At 39.3% G+C, this 22197-nt stretch overlaps 1 protein-coding gene across 1 annotated transcript in view; it reads left to right on the top strand.

Moving 5' to 3' along the window:
* The window catches only part of LOC124712066, a 256717-nt gene extending 234807 nt beyond the window's left edge, over positions 1-21910 (top strand). The window contains exons 5-7 of the mRNA XM_047242361.1: positions 3941-4030; positions 10497-10693; positions 17412-21910. Of these exons, the coding sequence (XP_047098317.1) occupies positions 3941-4030; positions 10497-10693; positions 17412-17603 (479 nt within the window). The 3' untranslated portion in view covers positions 17604-21910. The remainder of the gene's footprint in view (positions 1-3940; positions 4031-10496; positions 10694-17411) is intronic.
* Positions 21911-22197: the final 287 nt, after the last annotated feature.

Genomic DNA, 22197 nt, shown 5'->3' with positions numbered 1-22197 from the left:
ATTAGTGACAGCAACCAAGACAGCGATATTATATGGATATCAAAACCACCGGATATAACCTGAAGCTAGCAATCACGCCGAAATAGGCCGCCTGTAATAAAAATTTAATCGAACACAGCACGGTCTTGGTCCCACAGCATAATATAGGTTTCAGCATATTGGGCCAATAAGCCGAAAACTAGTTTGAAATAAACAAAAATCAGTACAGACAAAACAGTGCACTTATTATTCAACACTAAACTCTAGGTTTTTAATTCGACATTTTAGAAAAGTTTTGTCAAGTGTTTATTTTCGGAATCTCATCTCACTCAAAGGAAAGGTCGGTAAAAATTTTAAATCAATGTGGAAGCAAAAAAATAAATAAATAAGTAAAAAATAAAAGCCCTCTCTACCACTAGGTATGGGCACCCTTGCGAGCAACTAGCGCTTAAGCACACGCTTATTTGTCAAATTGGCTGTCAATCAAAATTTCTCCCAAACATGTCAAAGACAGTACATGTTTGACAAATAATAATAGTAATAAGATTTTATTGTCGTTAAGCTTACAGAAGCAATAGACAACGTCAAATTACAAAATATAAACAAAATTATATGGAGGAGCTATAAGAACAATATTACAATAGTTTTATAAATAGTCAATAGACAGGAGGTACAATATATAAAGTGAGGTAGTACAACCAAATCAATCAGAATATAGCAGTACAAAATACAGAAAAAAGTCAGAATACAGAATACCAAGACAAGAAAACATATTATATATAAAGAAATATTACATCAGATTATAATACCTGCCCCTTGCAACTGTGCAGAGAAAAACAGATTAATGCTTATTACTAGCTACTAACAAATAGGTAACTAGAACTGCTAATGAAATAATTAATATAGTACATCGGGAGCAGCCAAAGTTTATATTATTTGTTTTTGACTGCGATCAAGAAATTCATCAAGGGAATAAAAAGGATGCTCGACCAGCCACTCATACAGTTTTGGCTTGATCTTTTCAATAGAACAATCTAATTTACAAAGAGAAAATTTATTGCAACATTTTTAAAGACTTAGTTAAACGTTGAAAAGGTACATCAATGTGTTTCTCGTATTATACGAATGTATATTTTCTCTTAATTGCTGGTTTGGTAAATTGTTCATGGTATGTAGAACAACAGTATATATATAGAGATTAACAACATTCACAAACAATGGCTTGCAGAAATCTAGTCTACCAGAATCAGTGATAATTCTTACAACTTTTTTTTTTCAGTAGAAGAATATCATGTACATGGCTACAGTTTCCCCATAATAGTAAACCATAAGAGATAATGCTCTGAAAGAAGGCAAAATATGCTGATCTAATATACTGATCTGATACACAACCTTTTAACCTTCTCAACAAATAGATTACTCTAGAAAGCCTAGCAGATATATAGTTAATATGGTAATTCCAGATAAGTTCACTATCTAAATATATACCAAGAAATTTAACATTATTTGAAACATTCAGAAATAGGGTGTCTCTTAAGCTGAAAAACATGAACTGTGTTTTATTTTCATTTAATAAAAAACCGTTTGCTCTGAACCATTCTGATGCTTCACTGATGGTATTTATGTTATATTTTTTAACAATTCAATGTCAGGGTCATTGTTGATAAAGGTTGAATCGTCAGCATATAAGATTGAATGGGAAATTACATTAGAAGGTACATCATTAGTCATAATCAGAAAAAGCAGTGGGCCAAGCACCGAGCCCTGAGGCACACCACACAGGACATCGGCAACATTGGATCTGTCTTCATTAATACAAACAATCTATTTACGGTGCTCCACAAAAAGACCTAAGAATACCCAACCCACTGTTTTGAAAACCTAAAATCTCTCATTTATGCAGAAGTAAGTTGTGGTTCACACAATCAAATGCTTTACTCAGATCGCAAAAGGTGACCAGAGCAAACTCCTTATCTTCGAATACCTGGAGAACCTTTTTAACGAGCGAATCAGTAGCATGAGTGGTCGATCTATTTTTCCTAAAACCAAAATGCTTATTGGAAATAATAGAATTATTATCTAGAAAGTTACACATTTGGTTATAAATAACCGTTTCTAATACTTTAGAAGAAACAAGAGTGAGGGATAAGGGGCGGTAACTAGATGGGCATTTTCCATCTCCATATAAATGATGACTAACTGCAACCCTCAGCTGCCGACAGGTGTTGTTGATATACCTCGATGTGGACAGCTGAAAATGTGTGCTCCGACCGGGACTCGAACCCGGGATCTCCAGCTTACATGGCAGACGTTCTATCCATCTGAGCCACCGAGGACACAGATGAATAGCGCGACTTCAGGGACTTATCCCTTGCACGCTTCCCGTGAGACTCACATTCCCAACTGTCCACAATTCTACATATGTAATGTACCTTATAGACATTTGCCCATTCACTCATTACTCGCGCACGCTTTGGCGATTCCCGTAAGAGTTTGGGCAATCTGTGCGCATTCGCACAGACGCAGGTCAATGGCTGGGTAGCCTTCAACTATATATATATATATATATATATATATATATATATATATATATATATATATATATATATATATATATATAGTAGAGGCTCTACTGGTTGTTGGTTCATTTGGATTACAACTTACAACCACATATAGATGTGGCCATGAGATGACACATTTTATTCCTTGGTGTGCTGTCGGAGTTATTGTCATCAATGAAGCTATAACACTGCAAAGGGTCATTTTTTATCTTGCAATTCTGCCAAAACCACTTAAGGACTCAGAGGTTTCTGAAATAATACCTCTTTTTCAATATATATATATATATATATATATATATATATATATATATATATATATATAAAGACAGTAACATTTCTCGAAAGAACAGATTACTGTTGTTGACCGTGCAGCTTTTCCCTGGAATCAATGATGACTTACTGCAACCCTCAGCTGCCGACAGGTGTTGTTGATATACCTCGATGTGGGCAGCTGAAAATGTGTGCCTCGACCGGGACTCGAACCTGGGATCTCCAGCTTACATGGCAGACGTTCTATCCATTTGAGCCACCGAGGACACAGATAATAGCGCGACTGCACAGACTTATTCCTTGCACGCTTCCCGTGAGACTCACATTCCCAACTGTCCACAATTCTATATATGTGTATATGTATATGCCATATGTATATGCCAAAGCGTGCGCGAGTAATGAGTGAATGGGCAAATGTCTATAAGGTACATTACATATGTAGAATTGTGGTCGGTTGAGAATGCGAGTCTCACGGGAAGCGTGCAAGGGATAAGTCCCTGCAGTCGCGCTATTCATCTGTGTCCTCGGTGGCTCACATGGATAGAGCGTCTGCCATGTAAGGAGGAGATCCCGGGTTCGAGTCCCGGTCGGAGCACACATTTTCAGCTGTCCACATCGGGGTATATCAACAACACCTGTCGGCAGCTGAGGGTTGCAGTTGGTCATCATTTATTCCAGGGAAAAGTTGCACGGTCAACAACAGTAATCTGTTCTTTCGAGAAATGTTACTGTCTTCATGTATATTCCATCTCCATTCTTATACACAGGAACAACTCTACATAACTTCAGTTCATTGGGGAAAAAACGTTAAACACATGTAGCCAAATACTTTGACAAACACGCAAAGTCTGTCAAATTGTCTGCAGAGGTCGTAACAAGTGAGCAGTAGAGGCAGGGCATTACAGGAGCTGTTTCGTGTTTTGCAGGGGAATCGTGCGCAGGCCAGCTGGCGCTGCAGCTGGCGGCGGTGGTGGGCGCCGGGGGCGTGGGCGGCGGGGGCGCGGCGCCGGCGGCGTGCGTGCCGCTGCTGGCGGCGGCTTGCCGGAGGCTGCTGCGGGACGCCGCGTTCCCGCTGGCGGCGGCCGTGGCGCGCGTCGCCGCCGCCGCCGTGTGCCGGCGCCCCTCTGAAGCGGCGCTGCTGCTGGCCGCCAGCGTCGCGCACCTCGACGACGCGGCCGACCTGACGCGCGAGCTGCTGCACGCCGGGGCGCCCGTCTGGGGTCAGTACACCTGCCGTGGCGGTCCGGCTAAACGGCCAGCTGACGTCCCGTTATGCCACGAGAAATGCGAGCCCCCCCCCCCCCCCCCCACAACGAACTTGTGACGTCACACTAGACGCTTTGTCCGCCATACTTCGCGATAGTTCAGCTCACTGCAGGGCCCACAGGAAATCAGTATGTCAACGGCAAGCTCCCACTAAAGGTCTTAACTTTGTCGTGTGCTGTCGACAACTGGCACGCATTTAAATGTACAGTTAAGAATTATTAAACTCTTCTGCAACAGTTAGTCTCTCTGCCGGAGATGGCTGTGTGTTCTCGGAAGACCTGCAGTGACACGTGCTGTGGTGTACATCTCGTATTTACCGTGATCTTCACACGAGACCGTGTGACGACAAGTTGTGTGGGGCCAGCTAACACCTTCAAAACTGCCATTCCTGTCAATTTAAAGCAAGAGCAGTCAGTGAGAGGAAAAACATCTATTATTGACACAACCATCTTGAGAAGTAAATTATTGAAAGCCCAAAATATATATTACTGGTAAATACAATGTTTGTGTTTATGCATTCGTGTTTGAAGGACATTGTAACGTGACGATACAGAAACAACATGAACTGTCCGTGCCTTGATGGGCTCAAATGTTGATAAAATATTTGTTTCTCCCTCTGCAAGAATCGCAAAATGTATGAGCGTAGTAGTTTTGGACTCCGTGACGTATGGAAGTTTGGTGGTACTGGAGGCTCACGAGGGAACCTCCCCATCGCACCCCCCTCAGATTTAGTTATAAGTTGGCACAGTGGATAGGCCTTGAAAAACTGAACATAGATCAATGGAGAAAACAGGAAGAAGTTGTATGGAACTATGAAAAAAATAAGCAAAATTTACAACCTGAGTAGTCTGCACTCAAGATAGGCAACATCAAGGATACTGTGAACTCAGGAGCACTGTGGTCCTGTGGTTAGCGAGAGCAGCTGTGGAACGAGAGGTCCTTGGTTAAAGTCTACCCTCGAGTGAAAATTTTACTTTCTTTATTTTCGCAAAGTTATGATCTGTCTGTTCGTTCATTGACATCTCCGTTCGCTGTAATAAGTTTAGTGTCTGTGTTTTGCGACCGAACCACAAAACCGTGCGCTTTGTAGACGAAAGGACGTGCCTCTCCAATGGGAACCGAAAACATTTGATCGCAAGGTTATTGGTCAACCGATTCCTCCACAGGAAAACACGTCTGATATATTCTATACAACACTGGTGACGACATGTGCGTCACATGACAGGAATATGTTTTCGACCCACCTAACTTGTACACTTGGCGAATGGGTAAAAAGACTCTTCTACCTTGCCCGATTTAGGTTTTCTTGTGGATGTGATAATCACTCCCAAAAAAGTGATGAAAACATAAGAGTTTGTCACATAAACTGCAACAAATGAATGCAACAGTTTTACAGTCGCACAGTTTTCCCTGTGCTCTGTCAAAAAATATGTTTTTAACGTTTTCAAATTTTTCCGTGTGTAGACCGTCAAATCCTGCATATGTCCAAGCAAATCTGAACATGTCCTAGAATTTTGGAGAGTGAAGTTGATTATGTGTGAGTGCCTGAACTTTGACAATTGTCTGAAAATAAAAAATTAAACCAAGGACCTCTCGTTCCGCAGCTACTCACGCTAACCACGGGACCACGGCGCTCCTGATCTGGCATTATCCTTGATGTTACCTATCTTGCGCATGGACTACTCAGTTTGTATATTTTGGCTTATTTTTTCATAGTTCCACACAACTTCTTTCTGTTTTCTCGATTGATCTATGTTCAGTTTTTCAAGACCTATCCATGGTGCCAACTTATAACTAAATCTGAGAGGGGTGCGACGGGGAGGTTCCCTTGTCAGATAACTGAAGTGGTTAAAGTGACCACAAACAGTAAGTGGAAATTCGGGTTCGAGTCCAGGTACGGCACTGATTTTCTTTTGTTGCAAACAGCAGATGTCAATACAGATTTGCAAAATGCAAATCCATTTCATAATATGAGGAGCATTCAGTAAGCAATTCAACACTTTTTTTTTCTCTGCCAATATCTGTTGAAAAAATTTGTTGTGGGACATTGTGGAATATTCCCATTTCTGCCCCTATAGTTTAACAAAGTTCCAATAAGTAGCAGCAATTATACGTAGCCTTCAAAATGGCATCTCTAACGGGGTACATTCTAAACTGAGAGCTTTCATTGAGTTTCTTTTGGCAGAAAACCAGAGCACCACAGATAGGCACTTGGAGAATGTCTTTAGGGGCCTGGCAGTGAATAAAAGCACGGTGAGTTATCGGGCGAGGTATCCGTCACCTACCTGACAAGGTTGCACAAATGTATCCGATCTCCCGTGTGTCAGCCAGCCACACACACAGCTGTCACTCCTACAATGTCGGAACATGTGAACAGTCTCATTAGAGGTGAGTTCTGTTGTCACAAAAATGCAAACCAACTTATCATTCTCTGTGACAACACAAGGCCTCACACAAGTCTGTGCAACTCAGAGGAGCTCACAAAACTTCATTGGATTATTCTTCTTCATCTGTGCTACAGCCCCATCTGCTTGGCCCAATGAAGGGCACACTCCGTGTGAAGGAGTACCTGGATGACAGGGAGGTTATTGATGCAGCAAGATACTGGTTCTGAGTTGACCATTACAGTGGTACTATGTGGGCATACAGACCCCCCCCCCCCCCCCCCTAGTATGGTGCCTTAAGGCCATCACATTGAATGGAGATTACATTGAAAAATATGGTTTTGTAGCCAAAAGAGACTGGAATAATATGATGTATTGGAACACCAAGTAAAACCAACCAAGTTTCAGAAAAAATGTTGCATTACTTATTGAATGCCCATTGTAATTACCACAGCTGTAATCGAAAGAACAGCATCCGTTTCTCCAGACATGCATGCATGTATTTTCGGAGCCTGTGTGGATGTACTTTTTACATTTACATTTCATTCAATGTGAGGATGTCATACTGCTGCTGTGACAAACCAACTGTTGTTGTACAGTTTGTTTACTCCGAGATGATGATGTTCTGCCTGTTGTCTATGTTGCACCCATGGCTGGTGAAACATTTTGTTCAATTTGTGATCTGTTGTCCCTAATCCAGACTGTGACTGTCATTTAGGTAAGTTTATGGTTTTATACTTCTTTATGCCTGTCAACTGAAATGCCTGTGGTACCAGAAAACAGTAAAGTCACAAAGGTGTGCCACAAAGATACCCAGGATGTGGCAAACATGGTGAATAATTTTCATAGTCTGCAATTTGCTGAACTGGTCACACATGAAGGAATTGCAATGCAGAGAAAATTAGAAACCAGGATTCCTACATCAAACCAACAAATGAAGGAATACTGGTTTCTAGTTTCCTCTGCATTACAATTCATTGATGTGTGACCAGTTCAGCAAATTGGAGACTATACAAATCAATAAAGTTGGCCACAGGTACTGGTAATCTTGGCACAGCAGTACTGTAATGTGTATAGATCATAGGTCCTCCCTGTTGCTACTGCCCTCTACCCTGTCCAGTCAGCATTTCAGCTGTGGTGCATAAACTATGGAGCACTACAGAAATGCTCATTGTGTGGTGGTGGTGGCACAGTGTGGTGTCATCATTTTGTCAGGCAAGTTGAGCGTCTGCAGTATGGAGACAACTGGAAGGTCGTCTGCCAATGATGTCATGGCAACTATTGCTGGTGCCTCCAATGTAGCCTATATTTTATTGGACACTTTTGAAACTTGTTTGTTGTTTGATCTTCATGCAGTGCCAATGTTACTTGCACTTGCAATAGTTAATGCTGTTTCCAAATAAGCAACAATAAATTGTTCAAAACCACAATTGTGTCTACTACACTGTGTATAGTCCACCAAAATTCTGAAGGGTTTTCTCACCCCTTGTTTCTCAGTACAGCATTTTTGCTTAGTCTGGCAATTTGGTGTAGCAAGAAATTAATTCAGCTTTTAGAATAAGATGACTTTGAAGATGTGGCAGGTGCTCGGTAATATCCAACACAAATGGTGTTGCCAGCTGGTCTAAATTGCTGATTGCTAATGTAAATTGTTCATGATCATCAGTAATTTGTTGGTGCATGAAAATATTTTCCATAACTGTGAACCAACTTTGTGGTTGGTTGGGCATACACAGCTAACAGGGTGTGATAAAGAAAATTGGACCAGCTGACAGGCACTTCCTTGCTCCTGAATGCAGTTGTGAAGTAGATGAATACACCTGATATCACCATTTTCATATCTGGCTTAATATTGCCTCAAAGCACGGCAGAAAGTTCATATACAGTATGTAGTTGTAATTTTTGTTTGAACAGGTATCAGGCACTGTTTTAGTATTTGGTTCTTTGCACACTTCTGAAATTTTACGAAGAACTGTTGATCCCCATCATAATGTACTGAAGTCAAACCTGAATAACAACAAAAATGGACACACTAAAAACCCAGAGTGTGTAAGTGAGATTTTTCATACATGTAATAGGATACACAATATAAGATTACAAACAAAATCAAAATACAAAAACCAGGAGACTACTGGATCAATGTCTCTAAACAAAAAACTAGAAGATTACATAAGAAATGGAAAGAGTAGTGTAGAAGGTGACAGATTACCAAAAATACTTGGCAAAAAGAGTAGAGAATATCAAACAGTGGAAACTCCAGACAGGAATATCAACAATGTAGGAAAAGACAGATTGCTACTTACCATAAAGAAGACACGTCAAGCTGCAGACAGACATAATTTAAAGACACTCACATAAAGTTTTCAGCCACAGCCTCCACCAGTAAAAAAGAGACACACAGAACATTCACACACACACGCACACGCACACACACACACACACACACACACACACACACACACACACACACACACACAAGCAAGTACGCCTCACACACACACAACGTCCAAGTCCAGCTACTCGGGCTGGAGAATATGACAGACTTACATTAAACTTCCACCTTCTGAATGCTTTTTGAAAATGTATAGTATGAAATCGACCTGTTAACTTGAGTTCATAATTTATACACTGAAGAGCAAAGAAATTGGTACACCTGCCTAATATCATGTAGAGTCACTGCAAGCAAGCAAAAGTGTTGCATCAAGATGTGGCATGGACTCGAATGATGTCTGAAGTAATGCTGGAGGAAATTGACACCATGAATCCTGCAGGGCTGTCCATAAATTCATAAGAGTTCGAGGGGGTGGAGATCTCGCCTGAACAGCAAGTTGCAAGGCTTCCCAGCTGTGCTCAATAACGTTCATTTCAGGGGAGTTTGGTGGTCAGCAGAAGTGTGTAAAATGAGACGAGTGTTCCTGGAGCTACACTGTAGCAATTCTGGACATGTGGGGTGTCACATTGTCCTGTTGGAATTGCCCAGGTCCGTCAGAATTCACAAAGGACATAAGTGGATGCAGATAATCACATGGGATGCTTACACATGTGTCACCTGTCAGAGTTGTATCTAGACATATCAGGGGTCCCATATCACTCCAACAGCACATGCCCCACACCATTAAAGAGCCTCCACCAGCTTGAACAGTCCACTGATGACATGCAGGATCCACGGATATATGAGGTTGTCTCCATACCCGGAAACATCTGTCTGCTCGATGCAATTTGAAACAAGACTCGTCCAATCAGGCAACATATTTCCAGTTATGAACAGTCCAATGTCAATGTTGACAGGTGCAGGTGAGGTGTAAAGCTTTGTGTCATTCAGTCATCAAGAGTACACGAGTGGTCCTTTGCTCCAAAAGCCCATATCGATGATGTTTCATTGAATGGTTTGCGTACCAATACTTGTTGACTGTCACATTGAACGATTCTCTTCAGTTGTCATTGGTCCGTTCTTGTGGGTTCTTTTGCTGGCCACAGCAGTGTCAGAGATTTAATGTTTTACCAGACTCCTGATATTCACAGTACACTCGTGAAAAGGTTGTACGTGAAAATCCCCCCTTCATCACTACCTCAGAGACGCTGTGTCCCATCGTTCATGCGCTGACTGTAACACCATGTCCAAACTCACTTAAATCTTGATAACCTGCCATTGTAGCAGCAGCAACCGATCTAACAACTGTTGCAGGCGCTTGTTGTCTTATATAGGTGTTGCCGACCACAGCGCCATTTTCTGCTTGTTTACATATCTCTGTATTTGAATAGGTATCCCTATACCAGTTTCTTTGGTGTTTCTGTGTATGATTGAGATTCTTAATTCCTTGTTGATCTTACATTAAAATTTTTTCACTCGGCAAGATACATGATTGTATTCAATCTCATACTTCATTTTAAATTCTTGAGTAGATGTTAAAGATATTGTTACATAATCTTGTGAAACTATTGTTATAAATATCTCATATGCATGAATAACCTCACTGACTAATCATTGCCTAAGAATATAGCTATATATTTTTAAATCATATTTTCTTGTGAACAGGTGGAGGTGGTCCAACAGAAGAGGATTCAGAGGATTCGACATTTGCAGCCTTTCTGCGTGCTGTGATGCGCCGCCGCCGTCTTGACAGTCGAGCACAGTATACACTGCACTTGCTCAGTGAGGCCATGGGGGAGCAGCCAGCGCGCATGCACCGCACTGTCATGCGCACGATGTTTCGGCATGCCAGATGTGTCAAGGTAACCTGACCACCTGTCCTCAGCAATCAGTTTATACTGAGGTTGGCATCGCAACACACCAAGCTATGTGAAACTGAATGAGACATAGGATTAATAAGGGGATAGGGATGAGATTATTGTTTAATCGCAGGTCCATTTAGTAAGTGCACAAATATCAAAGAGATAGTTATCGAACTCCAGTAGGAGATGCTACAAGAAATATCTTGTGCATCACAGAGAAGTTTATTGTTAAGATTCTGGCAGTGTACATTCCAAGAATAACCAATCTCATGAAATGACCACCATAGGAAAAACAGAGAAATCAGAGGCTTTTTTACACTCATTCTGCCCACAGACCATTTGTGATTAGGACAGCAAAGGGTGTTAATCACAGTAGTACCAGCAGTACCCTCAAATACAAACTAAAAGGTGGCTTGTGAAGTATAGAGTAAATGTAGATAGCTGATCATGCATCAAGGCCACAGTCTAGTAAAAAGAGTGTGTTTACTATATATTGTACGTAACATACTCCAATCCCCTAGATTATTAGGTATAGCATGACTGCAGCAATTGAAATGAAGGGAGATGAGGGAATGGAATGAGGCACAGTACATGTACTGACACTTAGCAAGAACACAAACAATCAGTTAGTAGCATCTGTAAATGATAGTCTGATGTCCATTGTATTATGGTGTATAGGATGTCTGTAGCTAAGTCATTGTTTGAGTTATGGCATTAAACTTATGACAATGGTATCAGGTGGAATGCCAGAGGTGCTAGAAGTTATCATGGAAAGGAGGTGTATCTGCCAGGTTCACAGCTGAACACATCATCATCATCATCTACCAAGACTCAAGTGCAAATTGTGCACCATACATGAGAGATTCCCATGCATCCAGACAGATGAAATCATAGTAATTATACAATATTTTGGTGATGTACTGTAGTGTCATCATTTGTTAATGTGGTGTTTGCAATGATAATATGTTGCTCAGTACCCCACATCACATAACCCAGTTTGGCAATATGAAAGCATTCACCAGGTTACCAAGTTACCAATAACAACACTAGTAATGCTCCCACGCCAGCTATCATCTGTCTCATCATCCATGGGTGTGTCTTTTGGAATGACATTTGCCTTTTGGGCAGGAAAAAGGTGCATTTCAGTACATTATTCAACCAGTATTTAATGATTCTGGTCATTAAATCTTACACAGTATACCTTTTCATATATTCTTCTTACACCAGTCACTCCAGTGCGCACACATAGAAGAATCATAAAAATTCTACAGATGGCATAGCAATCAAGCCATGCGCTCAACAATGCACATACTGCCTTTACATGAGCATAAGGCATTACTGATCAGTGAGACATTTATGTTTCGAGCGGACATTGTACGTAAACATGGGTAAATGTAAGAATGTGACAGAGTAGCATGTTTGACCATGCCGATCGCCATACAGGTTTGAAGCTGATGGATGTATTGATGTTTGGCCACAGACTGTTCAGCTTATCTACAAGGAATAATGTAACACAGATGGCCACAAAACGTGATGTCAGAAATGTGGCTGGACTAAGATCCTGTGTGAGAGGGGCCTGAGATGTATTACTTGGCTTGAGGATCAACATTGTCTCCCAACCCAACAAGAATTGCTGCAGACAGTGAATGAATGTCTGTCCCCACCTGTTAGTGAGAGAAAACTGCTATGGGAACTGCATGCAATTAACGTTTGGAGATGGTCACACTCACAAGAGGCCATTGCTCACACAGGCACATATAGACAATGACAGCAAAGTTCATCAGGCTGGAAGGATATCTGACTGGTTTTATGAACACTTCCCCACTCTGGCCTGCAAAATCACCTGATTTGGACCCAATAGAAAATCTGTGGGTCATGTCAGAACAGTGGTAAAATGCTGATATCAGCGTCCCCCCAGTTTGGTGGAACTGCACATTCCATTCCGCAGCAAGTGGCTTAACCTGGATGCAACATACCTGCACAACCTTGTGGTTCAAAATGGCTCGAAGCACTATGAGACTTTACATCTGAAGTCATTAGTCCCCTAGACTTAGAACCACTTAAACCTAACTAACCTAAGGACGTCACACATATCCATGCCCGAGGCAGGATTCGAACCTGTGAATGTAGCAGCAGTGCGGTTCCAGACTGAAGCACCTAGAACCGCTCAGCCACAGTGGCCGGCCAACCTTGTGGTCTCACTTCCTAACTGAATCCACTGGTTATCAAGTCCAGAGGTGGAATTACGCAGTATTAAATGATGCTTGTCGTGATTTCTCTAGGCTTGACTACTTTTTTGGCTCGTGTTCTTGTTTATATGAGTTCACTGATTCCATTTGTGATTAACTGATATTGTAGTTATAGGATACTATGTTTCTACGTTTCTTGAAGAGGAAAATTGTACATTTATGAGCATGAGTCCCAATGCTCTTCCATAGGAAATGCCTGATACTTCCGCATCTGTCAGACTCTCCATCCAAAATAACATGCTGCATCATTCTTAACAAGAATCCCTCAGTCCAGTCACCAATTTCACTTGATACCCCATGTAACAGTACATTCATTAATACATGTTTGTGGGGTGCTTTTGGAAAACCAGGAGATAATGCATGTACCTCATTGTCTTGATTCAGAGCTTTCAGGATGTCATGTAAGAAAAATGCAACATGGGTTTCATGTGACTAATGTTTTCAGAATCCACGCTGGTTGCCATGAAGATGGTCATTTTATTGGAGATACCTCATTATGTTTGAGCTCAGAATACACTCCATCATAATACGACAGGTGGATGTCAGTGATATTGGATTTCGTGGGTTGCTTCTGCCACTGTTCTTATAGATGTGTATGACCTGTGCTTTATTCCAACTATAGGGCAGAGTCTTTCGTCAGAAACATCTATGGTACATTATGAATAAAAAAGGGGCTAACTTAGCCACAATTTCTGTATAGAATCTGACACAGATTCCACAAGACCCTGGAGCCTTGTGCATGATTTCGGCTTTTTCTCTACACTGCTGACACTAATATCTATATCACTCAAATTTGGTGTGGTATTAGAATTAAACTGGGGCAGCACTTCTGCGTCCTCCTTCATAAGCAAAGTTTTGAAGACAGTTCAGTACTTCTGCTTTTGCTTTCCTTTCTTCAGTTTCATTTCTTGGGTCATTCACAAGTGCCTGGACATTAACTTCTGATAACTTTTACATACAACCAGAATTTCTTTAGGTTTTATAAGAAGTCTTTCTGTAAGATAATGATATGGTAGTCATTGCCCTTCTGACAGCCAAAGACATCTCTCTGTGTCCAGCCTTGCACTTTGTTTTACATCTATTGTGCAGTAGTCATTGCTTCCTTAAAAGTTTCTCTACAAAGAATGGAAACCAGGAAGATTTCCTAGCATCTTGACCTATTTTATAAGGTAAATATCTAGCCAGCACTTGATCAATCACTTTTGTAAATTGAGCTACAGTACCTCTATATGCACATGCCCAGAGCTAAAGGTTTCGAGTTCTTCCTTGAGAAATGGCAGTAGTACGTCCTTATCTCCTTTACTGAACTTATATTTTTTCTGGATGTTTTGGTTGGCCTTTACATTTTGGTAACCATTATTGCTGACTTGTGATCACTGATGCTGCTTCTATGAGCTTCTTCATAAGAAGATCAGATATATGTGTTATCATTGTTCACCCCCATAGCTGAGCGATCAGCATGAAGGACCTGGGTTTGATTCCCAGTACTGGGAGGACTGATGGGAGCCTTGGTACAAGGTGCTCTGAGCTTTGTAAGGCTATGAGGCCAAGTGAGTAGGTACTTGACCAATTAGTAGTGGTTCCAAGGTCAAGAAACCCTAGGACAACCAGCAGAGTGGTGTGCTTACAACATGTCCCTCCATGTTGCTTCCAGTGATGCCTTTGGCAGAGGATGGCATGGCAGTCAGTTTGACCTGATTGGCCCATCTATGGCCAGAATGTAAATTTTATTGCCCTGTATGTGTTGTATTTACATCTAACAAAGGAAACTCCAGGTTGGAATATCAACAATATAAAGAGAGGGAGAGATTGCTACTCACCATAAATATGAAATGTTGAGTCACAAACAGGAATAAGGAAAAGACTATTACACATTTAGCTCTTGGCCAAAGCCTTCTTCAGAAGAGGGATCACACATACATTCATTCACACAAGCAAGAACACCTCATGCACAAAGGCCCCCGCCCCCAGCAGTTTGGACTAGTCCAAGATGCCAGAGATGGGGGCCATGCATGCATGAGGTGTGCTTGCTTGTGTGAATGAATGTGTATGTATTTCCTTTTCTGAAAATGGCTTTGGCCAAAAGCTAAATGTATTATTGTCTTTTTGTTCTGCCTGTCTGGAACTCAGTGTGTCATCTTTATGGTGAGTAGTAATCTATCTTATATTTTTAACATTTAAATCTAACACATTTATATTATGAGAGGGCTTCTAAATGAATCATCAAACTCCCCATCATTCCATCTTATTTGATGGGTCAGCAAACAATGCTTCTCCACCAATTATGGGCCTTACACTTCTCTCCCTCTTCAATGCCGTCCCAGGTATGTCCTATCTGCTTGAAGTCAGATTTTACTGTGTCCTTGTACCTGACCATCGTCTTTCTCTTGATCTTTTGTTTCTGAGTATCAAATCATACAATAGTCTTGGTAGCATGTTTGCATCCATGTGTTGTATGTGTCCACAGCCCTCAGATACTGTCAGTTTATTTGTGTTGGAATCTTACAAACTGAGCCTGTTTCTGCATTTCTTCATTCTGAATTCCACCCCTCCATGTCGTTCTGACCACATTACAAACAAACCTCATCTCCGGCACATTAAAACTCTGTGCTGGACTGGGACTCAAACCTGGCCCCTCTGCCTTTTGCAAGCAAATGCTCTGCCAGATGCACTGAGTTATCCAAGCTCAACTCATGAGCCACCCTCTCAACTTTACTTCCATTAGTACCTCATCTCTTGCATCTTCTACCTTCCAAATCTCATGTGAAGACACAGCTTAGCCACAATCTGGGCGATTGTTTCCAGAACGAGTTTTCACATTGCAGTAGAGTGTGCACCAATTTGAAACTTCCTGGCCGATTAAAAGTGTGGAAAGTAGGGGATGAGGTACTGGCAGTAGTAAAACTGTGAGAATGGGTCATGATAGCTCAGTCATGATAGGTCATGGATAGCTCAGACAGTGCAGCACTTGCTTGTGACAGGCAGAGGTCCCAGATTTGTGTCCCTGTCTGGCACACGGTTTTAATCTCTCATAAAGTTTCAAATCAGTGCACAGTCCTCTGCAGAGTGGAAATTCATTCTAGAAACCTCATCTCAGCTTCCTGAATTCTGCTGATCTCTACTTATGATAGTCCATATTTCATAACTATATGTCAGTATGGGCATGTAATAGGTTTCACAGATGACTCATTTATATTTTAGTGGTATTTTCTTGTTCCACATTAGGTCTATAACTGTTTGACAGAAGTTACTACCCGATTAAATTCTTGAGTGCTTTCTTTATCTATCGAACTACAATCACAGACAATACTGCCAAGATATTCAAAATTGTGGTAATCACTAGTTTTTCCCCCCATTTCAGCATGTCCCATTAGTTGCCTATATCTTTTCATAACAATCATTTTACTTTTCTTCTGTCTGAAGATGAGACCATTTACTTCAGCAGCTTCTGCCCATGAGTTTATTTGGTGTCGAAGGTCTTGTTCAGAGTCCCCCACAGACAAGCATCATCAGCAAGCAAAATAGCTTTCATTTCTTCACCTCTAATGGTTTGGTGTTCTTTTCCCTTCTAACTTTCTATTTTAATAAGTTCTGATAAGTTTGTGCCAAATAAAACAATATTCTGTCTTTAGAATCCATTACATTCCATACAGACTTTGTCTAGGACTCATTGTAGTGCAAAAGTATTGATTAAGCTCACATCAAACAAACCAAGAAATTGGGAACCCCAGTCATTTCAAAAGAAAATTAATAACGTATTTCATTAGCTACTATTCCCACAAATTAAATAAATTTCTAGATTCAAGGATTGAAAAGTTGTGTTAGCTACATGGCAAGCAGTGGTATTTGTTGCAAACCAGCAGGACAAGTAGTAATGTATTGTAAACAGTGTTCTGTATTTACAGATGTAAAATACTAACATAATTAAGTAAATATTATGCTACCAATTTTATACATGGTAGTTATTTAGCATAACTGAAGAAGCAGCAGCTTTCTAAGCGTACCAGCATTCTTTCTGACTTACTTGATTAAATTTAGCTTTGTTGTTGTTGTTGTTGTTGTTGTGGTCTTCAGTCCAGAGACTGCAGCTCTCCATGCTACTCTATCCTGTGCAAGCTTCTTCATCTCCCAGTACCTACATCTTTCTGAATCTGCTTAGTGTATTCATCTCTTGGTCTCCCTCTATGATTTATACCCTCCACGCTGCCTTCCAATACTAAATTGGTGATCTCTTGATGCCTCAGAACATGTCCTACCAACCGAACCCTTCTTCTGGTCAAAAAATTTAGCTGTCATAAGTGTTAATAGCTTTAAGCAGTATAGCGTTAATTTTACTGTTAATGCAGTATATAAATTCAGTTTCAATGACTTGCTTGTCTTTTGTTAACATATACCTTGACTCATTCCACATCCCAGGAAATTCTCCCTTTTGATGAATTAATGAACGTGTTCTCTGTACTCTATAACAGGTGCTAGGCCCAGTCTTCCTCCAGCTGAAGTCGCAAATGAAGCGTTACTGGACACAGCCCCTGGAATTGCGTTTCCTTTGCCGCAAAGCCATCAGAGGTGCAGTCGGAGCTCAGCGTCTTGCACAAGGTGGTGCAGCTCAGCTGGGGCTGCCACCACCCCTTCAGAAATATGTTTGTTTTGAGTTGCAATAGACCACGTGATCAGTGGAGCAGGAAATAATTCTTGGTACAACTCTTTGAAACTCCAACAGCTTGTGTTTATTATTTTGATGTGCACTTATTCATCTTGTGCTTCCAGCACTGATCATACTAGAAAAGTGCACACAAATACTCCGAAGCAGAACTCTTGAATTTGAATTTCATAGTTGAATGGCACATTTGCGACCATGCATTCAGTTATCCGTGTGACTATTGTAACACCCTTCTCTTGATTGTAGATGGAAATGTGCCAAAGGCTACAAACGCTGATGAATGTTAAATGACAGTATTATTAATGTATTGACTGAGCATAAATGTATAACAAACAAGTTAGCAAGTGAGTTTGTAACAGGTGTCTTATTCTTAGCACAGCACTCTTTTCATGTAGTGAAAACAAAATTCTGGTAAAGAAGAATATTTACATCCATGTTACCTGTAACTGGTCGCAATGTTTAAACAAATTGCTCAGGAACTTTCTAAACTTACACAGGTTTCTTTTTTTCATAATTAAAAGGTGATATGATCACCTAACTCCACTGTTATTTGAATCAGTAGTTAATGTCAGTACAACAATCAGCACATATATTGGTTTGTAAGAATGCTTTGATGCCTGTTTTATTAACATTGCGATTTGCTAAATGTTTGTAAAGATGACCTTCCTTTAAAGATGTTGTTTCATTTATATCAGTTACAAAAATTGATATAATTTTATATCATTCTTGGTAGATAAAACCTTTACCAATACAATAACCATACAAAGTGAAGGTAACAATTCATTTCCTGTTTAACAAAACTAATTATTTAAGCTTCACTGCAAAACACAATTTTACAGTCAGTTGTCTTTGCTCCCACAAATACAGTGTTCTAGTACAACAAAGGATTTAACAATGTCCCCATTGTATATACGTCAGATGCTGCTGAAAAGTAACTATCCAGCAGCCTTCAGAAGTTATTATTCTACTACATTTAATATCCAGAGACTGCTACATTACTCTTTGACTGAAAAAAAATTTTTTTTCCTTCTGTTTCGTTATTCACTGTAGCAGTAAACATATATATTTTCATATCTATCAACTCATTCATCACATATTGCTATGACATGATTTTAACTTCCTTTGATCAGGTAATGCACTGCTGCCTGTGCCTTGTAAGTTAAACACCATTAAGAGTATCTGAACACCAATGTCTGAAAGCAATAACTTTTTTAATGTGAGTGCATCAGTTATTACAGCATTTTCACTTGGAAATGCATTTGTAAAAATTTTGTAGGTATTGCCTTTAGATGACACAAGTGCCCTTCAATATTCAGAGACCACCAAAAAACATTACTTTAATACACTAACTTCTCACATTTTTAACTACACTTGTTCGTATAGAGCTACAGGAAGTTTGCATTTCAAACCTCTTGTTGTCTTTCATTAATAAAAAGCAAAGAAAACTGGATCTGCTAATATATTTTGAATTGCAGTAGTGCATTGTGCTCCAACTTCCACATGATAACACACATATACATTAACATCAATTTTAAAACTGCTCTCCATATAAATTATAATCAGTGTGGCAAATACTGCTCATATCATTTTCAGTGAATTTTTATATGCACAGCTGTTCTAACAAATGTCATGGATAATTTAACAATGACAAGCCTTAATATCTTTATGCAGTCAGTTTATTGTTACAAGAATACAGTCCTTCACGATTTAAGTGCCATTCTTATTCCTCTAATCACATTGTTACATTTATATCTCAGGACATATAGTGATAATAACTAGTGACAATTGAACAAAAATACTCACACCTGGATGTTATAGGATGCCTCTGTTTACTCCATTCATTATAGAAGAATTTTTCCATATACCTATTTTAAACAGAAAAATCACTCTAATGGTAAATCTTAAACAGGACCATTAAGCATCACTTTCTTTTACTGGTATCAGCTTAGTTCATTATTCTGCTACACAGATACCTCGCATTATATCATGCAGTATTTTCCAACAAATGTGTTTGTTAAAAAATACAGTGGTAACCATTTTCCTTAGAGATTATATATATTAAAGAAAAGGATGCTGGATTCTTCTTGTCATCCATAAACTTTTCATTTAAATTTTATTTTTACTATAATGAGCCCATTTCACATCTACTGAGATACTTCCTTAATACACATATAAACCATTGTCCATACAGCATAGCCTAGGAGCTACTACTTTACAACTGAATGTATGTGCAGTATTTGTGTGCACTTTTCTCCAGCACTGTCACACATATCAATTAATGATGTCTGCAACAATGCATTTGAACCAGTGAATTATTGGACAGACACTATTCATTTGTGTAACTGCACTACAGTTCAACACGTTTTTCAGCATGAAAATTGGTAATAAAATATACCAAAATTCTGTGATCTGTAGCCAGAACCGTGGAGAGCTACAAGGATAATTTTTTATCCATGTAGAAACAATGCCTTCATACAGAACTGTGAAAAAAAAGTGTAAACTAGAGATGTCTTGATAAACTGTGATGTTTATGTGTTTAGTAGGTTATTCTAGTTGTATAGTTTGTAATATAAGCTAGAACAGTGTTTGATAAAGTGTGAACTGACTCTGAACAATTTTACAACTAGGACATTAATCACAGCTTATGTGATGTAGAAGAACTGTCGTTTTGTACCATAACCCCAAGGTATATGAGTAAAAGTAGTGACAATTGTACATATTAGAGTCTGATCACATGTGAAGAGGCTTTCGTAAGTGTTAGTTTGCATCTATGCACAGAGAGAGAGAGAGTGTGTGTGTGTGTGTGTGTGTGTGTGTGTGTGTGTGAAGGGTATTTGAATGAGCCCAAGAGCAAATTACACATCAAGGGTACTAGCTCTTGCAAGTGAGTATGTAGAGTCATGAGCACATGAATGACTCATAAATGGTTTTACTCTTGAAGTAGATATGGTTATACTGAGATAAGGAATACCATAAACAGCTGATTTTTCAGTACAGTAAAACTACAATAATCCAAAATAACTGGGACCAAAGCCTCACCAGATGGCACAGTTTCCATCTCATTATTGTTTTGAGTTGGAAGTATTAGTGTATCTTTCAGTACCATATCTGTCAAGAAAGTACCAATATTTATAATAAATAATATGTTATTTTCTACTTTGTGCTCATCATTCAATTAAAATTAGTAATTACATTTTGCCATGGATTTAGATACTTTCTTTCATTCGGACGAGACATCTCAAATTTTGGATTAGTGATGTAATACTGTATTTACACTAAAACTATTTTCTTGTTTTGCTTAAGTGTATGAAACATATTTTATCAGTACTCACTGCCACAGTATTAGTTTTACAGAGAAATGTCTTATATATTTTTCCTGACAAGATTTCAGGGATATTGCTTTGTTTCTACCTGGCTATGTTACACTGCCAGCTTCCTGATGAAGATGTCACCACAGGTGTGTGAACAATTGGGAAGTGTTGAATTTTCTGCTTTAATACATAGATTGTAGAATACCGCATGTACAGATCTTATAACTGCGAACAATAAGTGTTCCTCATTGTTTAATACACCACAACATTTGACATGTATGGTGTATTAAAATATTAGCTGAGAAGTAAAACTGGATTCCTGTTTGATGCATATGATGCAAAGCAGGACAGCACATTTGCCCTTAAATATTTCAATTTGTCTTATTTGTAAATTTTATACTAGCTGAATAATGAACTCAGATGAAAATAAGTATTGTGTTATTCATCATTTTGGCACAGTTATTACTTTTCAGTTTAATTGCAGCACCATTGTATTACACTGTTACATTATTTAAAATAACTACTTATTTGGTCACTGAGTTACATGTGGCAGCACAGTCAATTGGTCTGAATACATATTCTGAATATATAGATAAAAAGTGACAGCCACATTACCTAAATACAGACCAAAATTTCACACCTGGTTTTATAGAAAAGAAGTCACTTCTTATGATTATTTTCTTGTCATAGATGAATAATATACAGAGCTTCCAGGTGAGGTTATTGCATGTTTTCCTAATAGAATATGCAACTGGTAGGAAGTAGAAAATTATTAATCAAAATTCTGACCTTAAAAGAAAGGCTGAAATAAGACAGTCGTGTAATCCTAATTAGTGTTGCTTCACTCATGTCTCTTTCTGAAGCTGCATTTTCTTAGTTTGTGGTGTTCAGATATTTGTATTAATAGTCAGTGTTTGTTATAGGAGTATATTCTGTAAGCTCCAGATGCAAAGGCTGTGAAGTCAATTTTAAAATTAAAATGTGTTCATGAACTTCACGTATCTGCATTATTTCTTTAGACAACAATAAATATAGTTGCTTGTTATACTGTTTTCTATGTTTTGAAAAAAGAGGTATTAGCACTACAAAAAGAGCAAACAAATAAAAAGTTTCACCTGCCAGAATACTATAATGAGACAAATTTTTAGTGTAAATTTCCACTTGTAGTTTACAGATGTCTCATTTCTCCAAAAAACAAATATATCTAAATACTCAGAAATTAATAGTAAATTTGTATTCTAAGTTTACCAGGGTACTACTTTTAATAAGAGAATTGAACAATCA

Source organism: Schistocerca piceifrons, chromosome 8 (genome assembly GCF_021461385.2).
Source record: "Schistocerca piceifrons isolate TAMUIC-IGC-003096 chromosome 8, iqSchPice1.1, whole genome shotgun sequence".
NCBI classification, from domain to species: domain Eukaryota; kingdom Metazoa; phylum Arthropoda; class Insecta; order Orthoptera; family Acrididae; genus Schistocerca; species Schistocerca piceifrons.
This window is presented reverse-complemented; position numbering and strand designations above follow the sequence as displayed.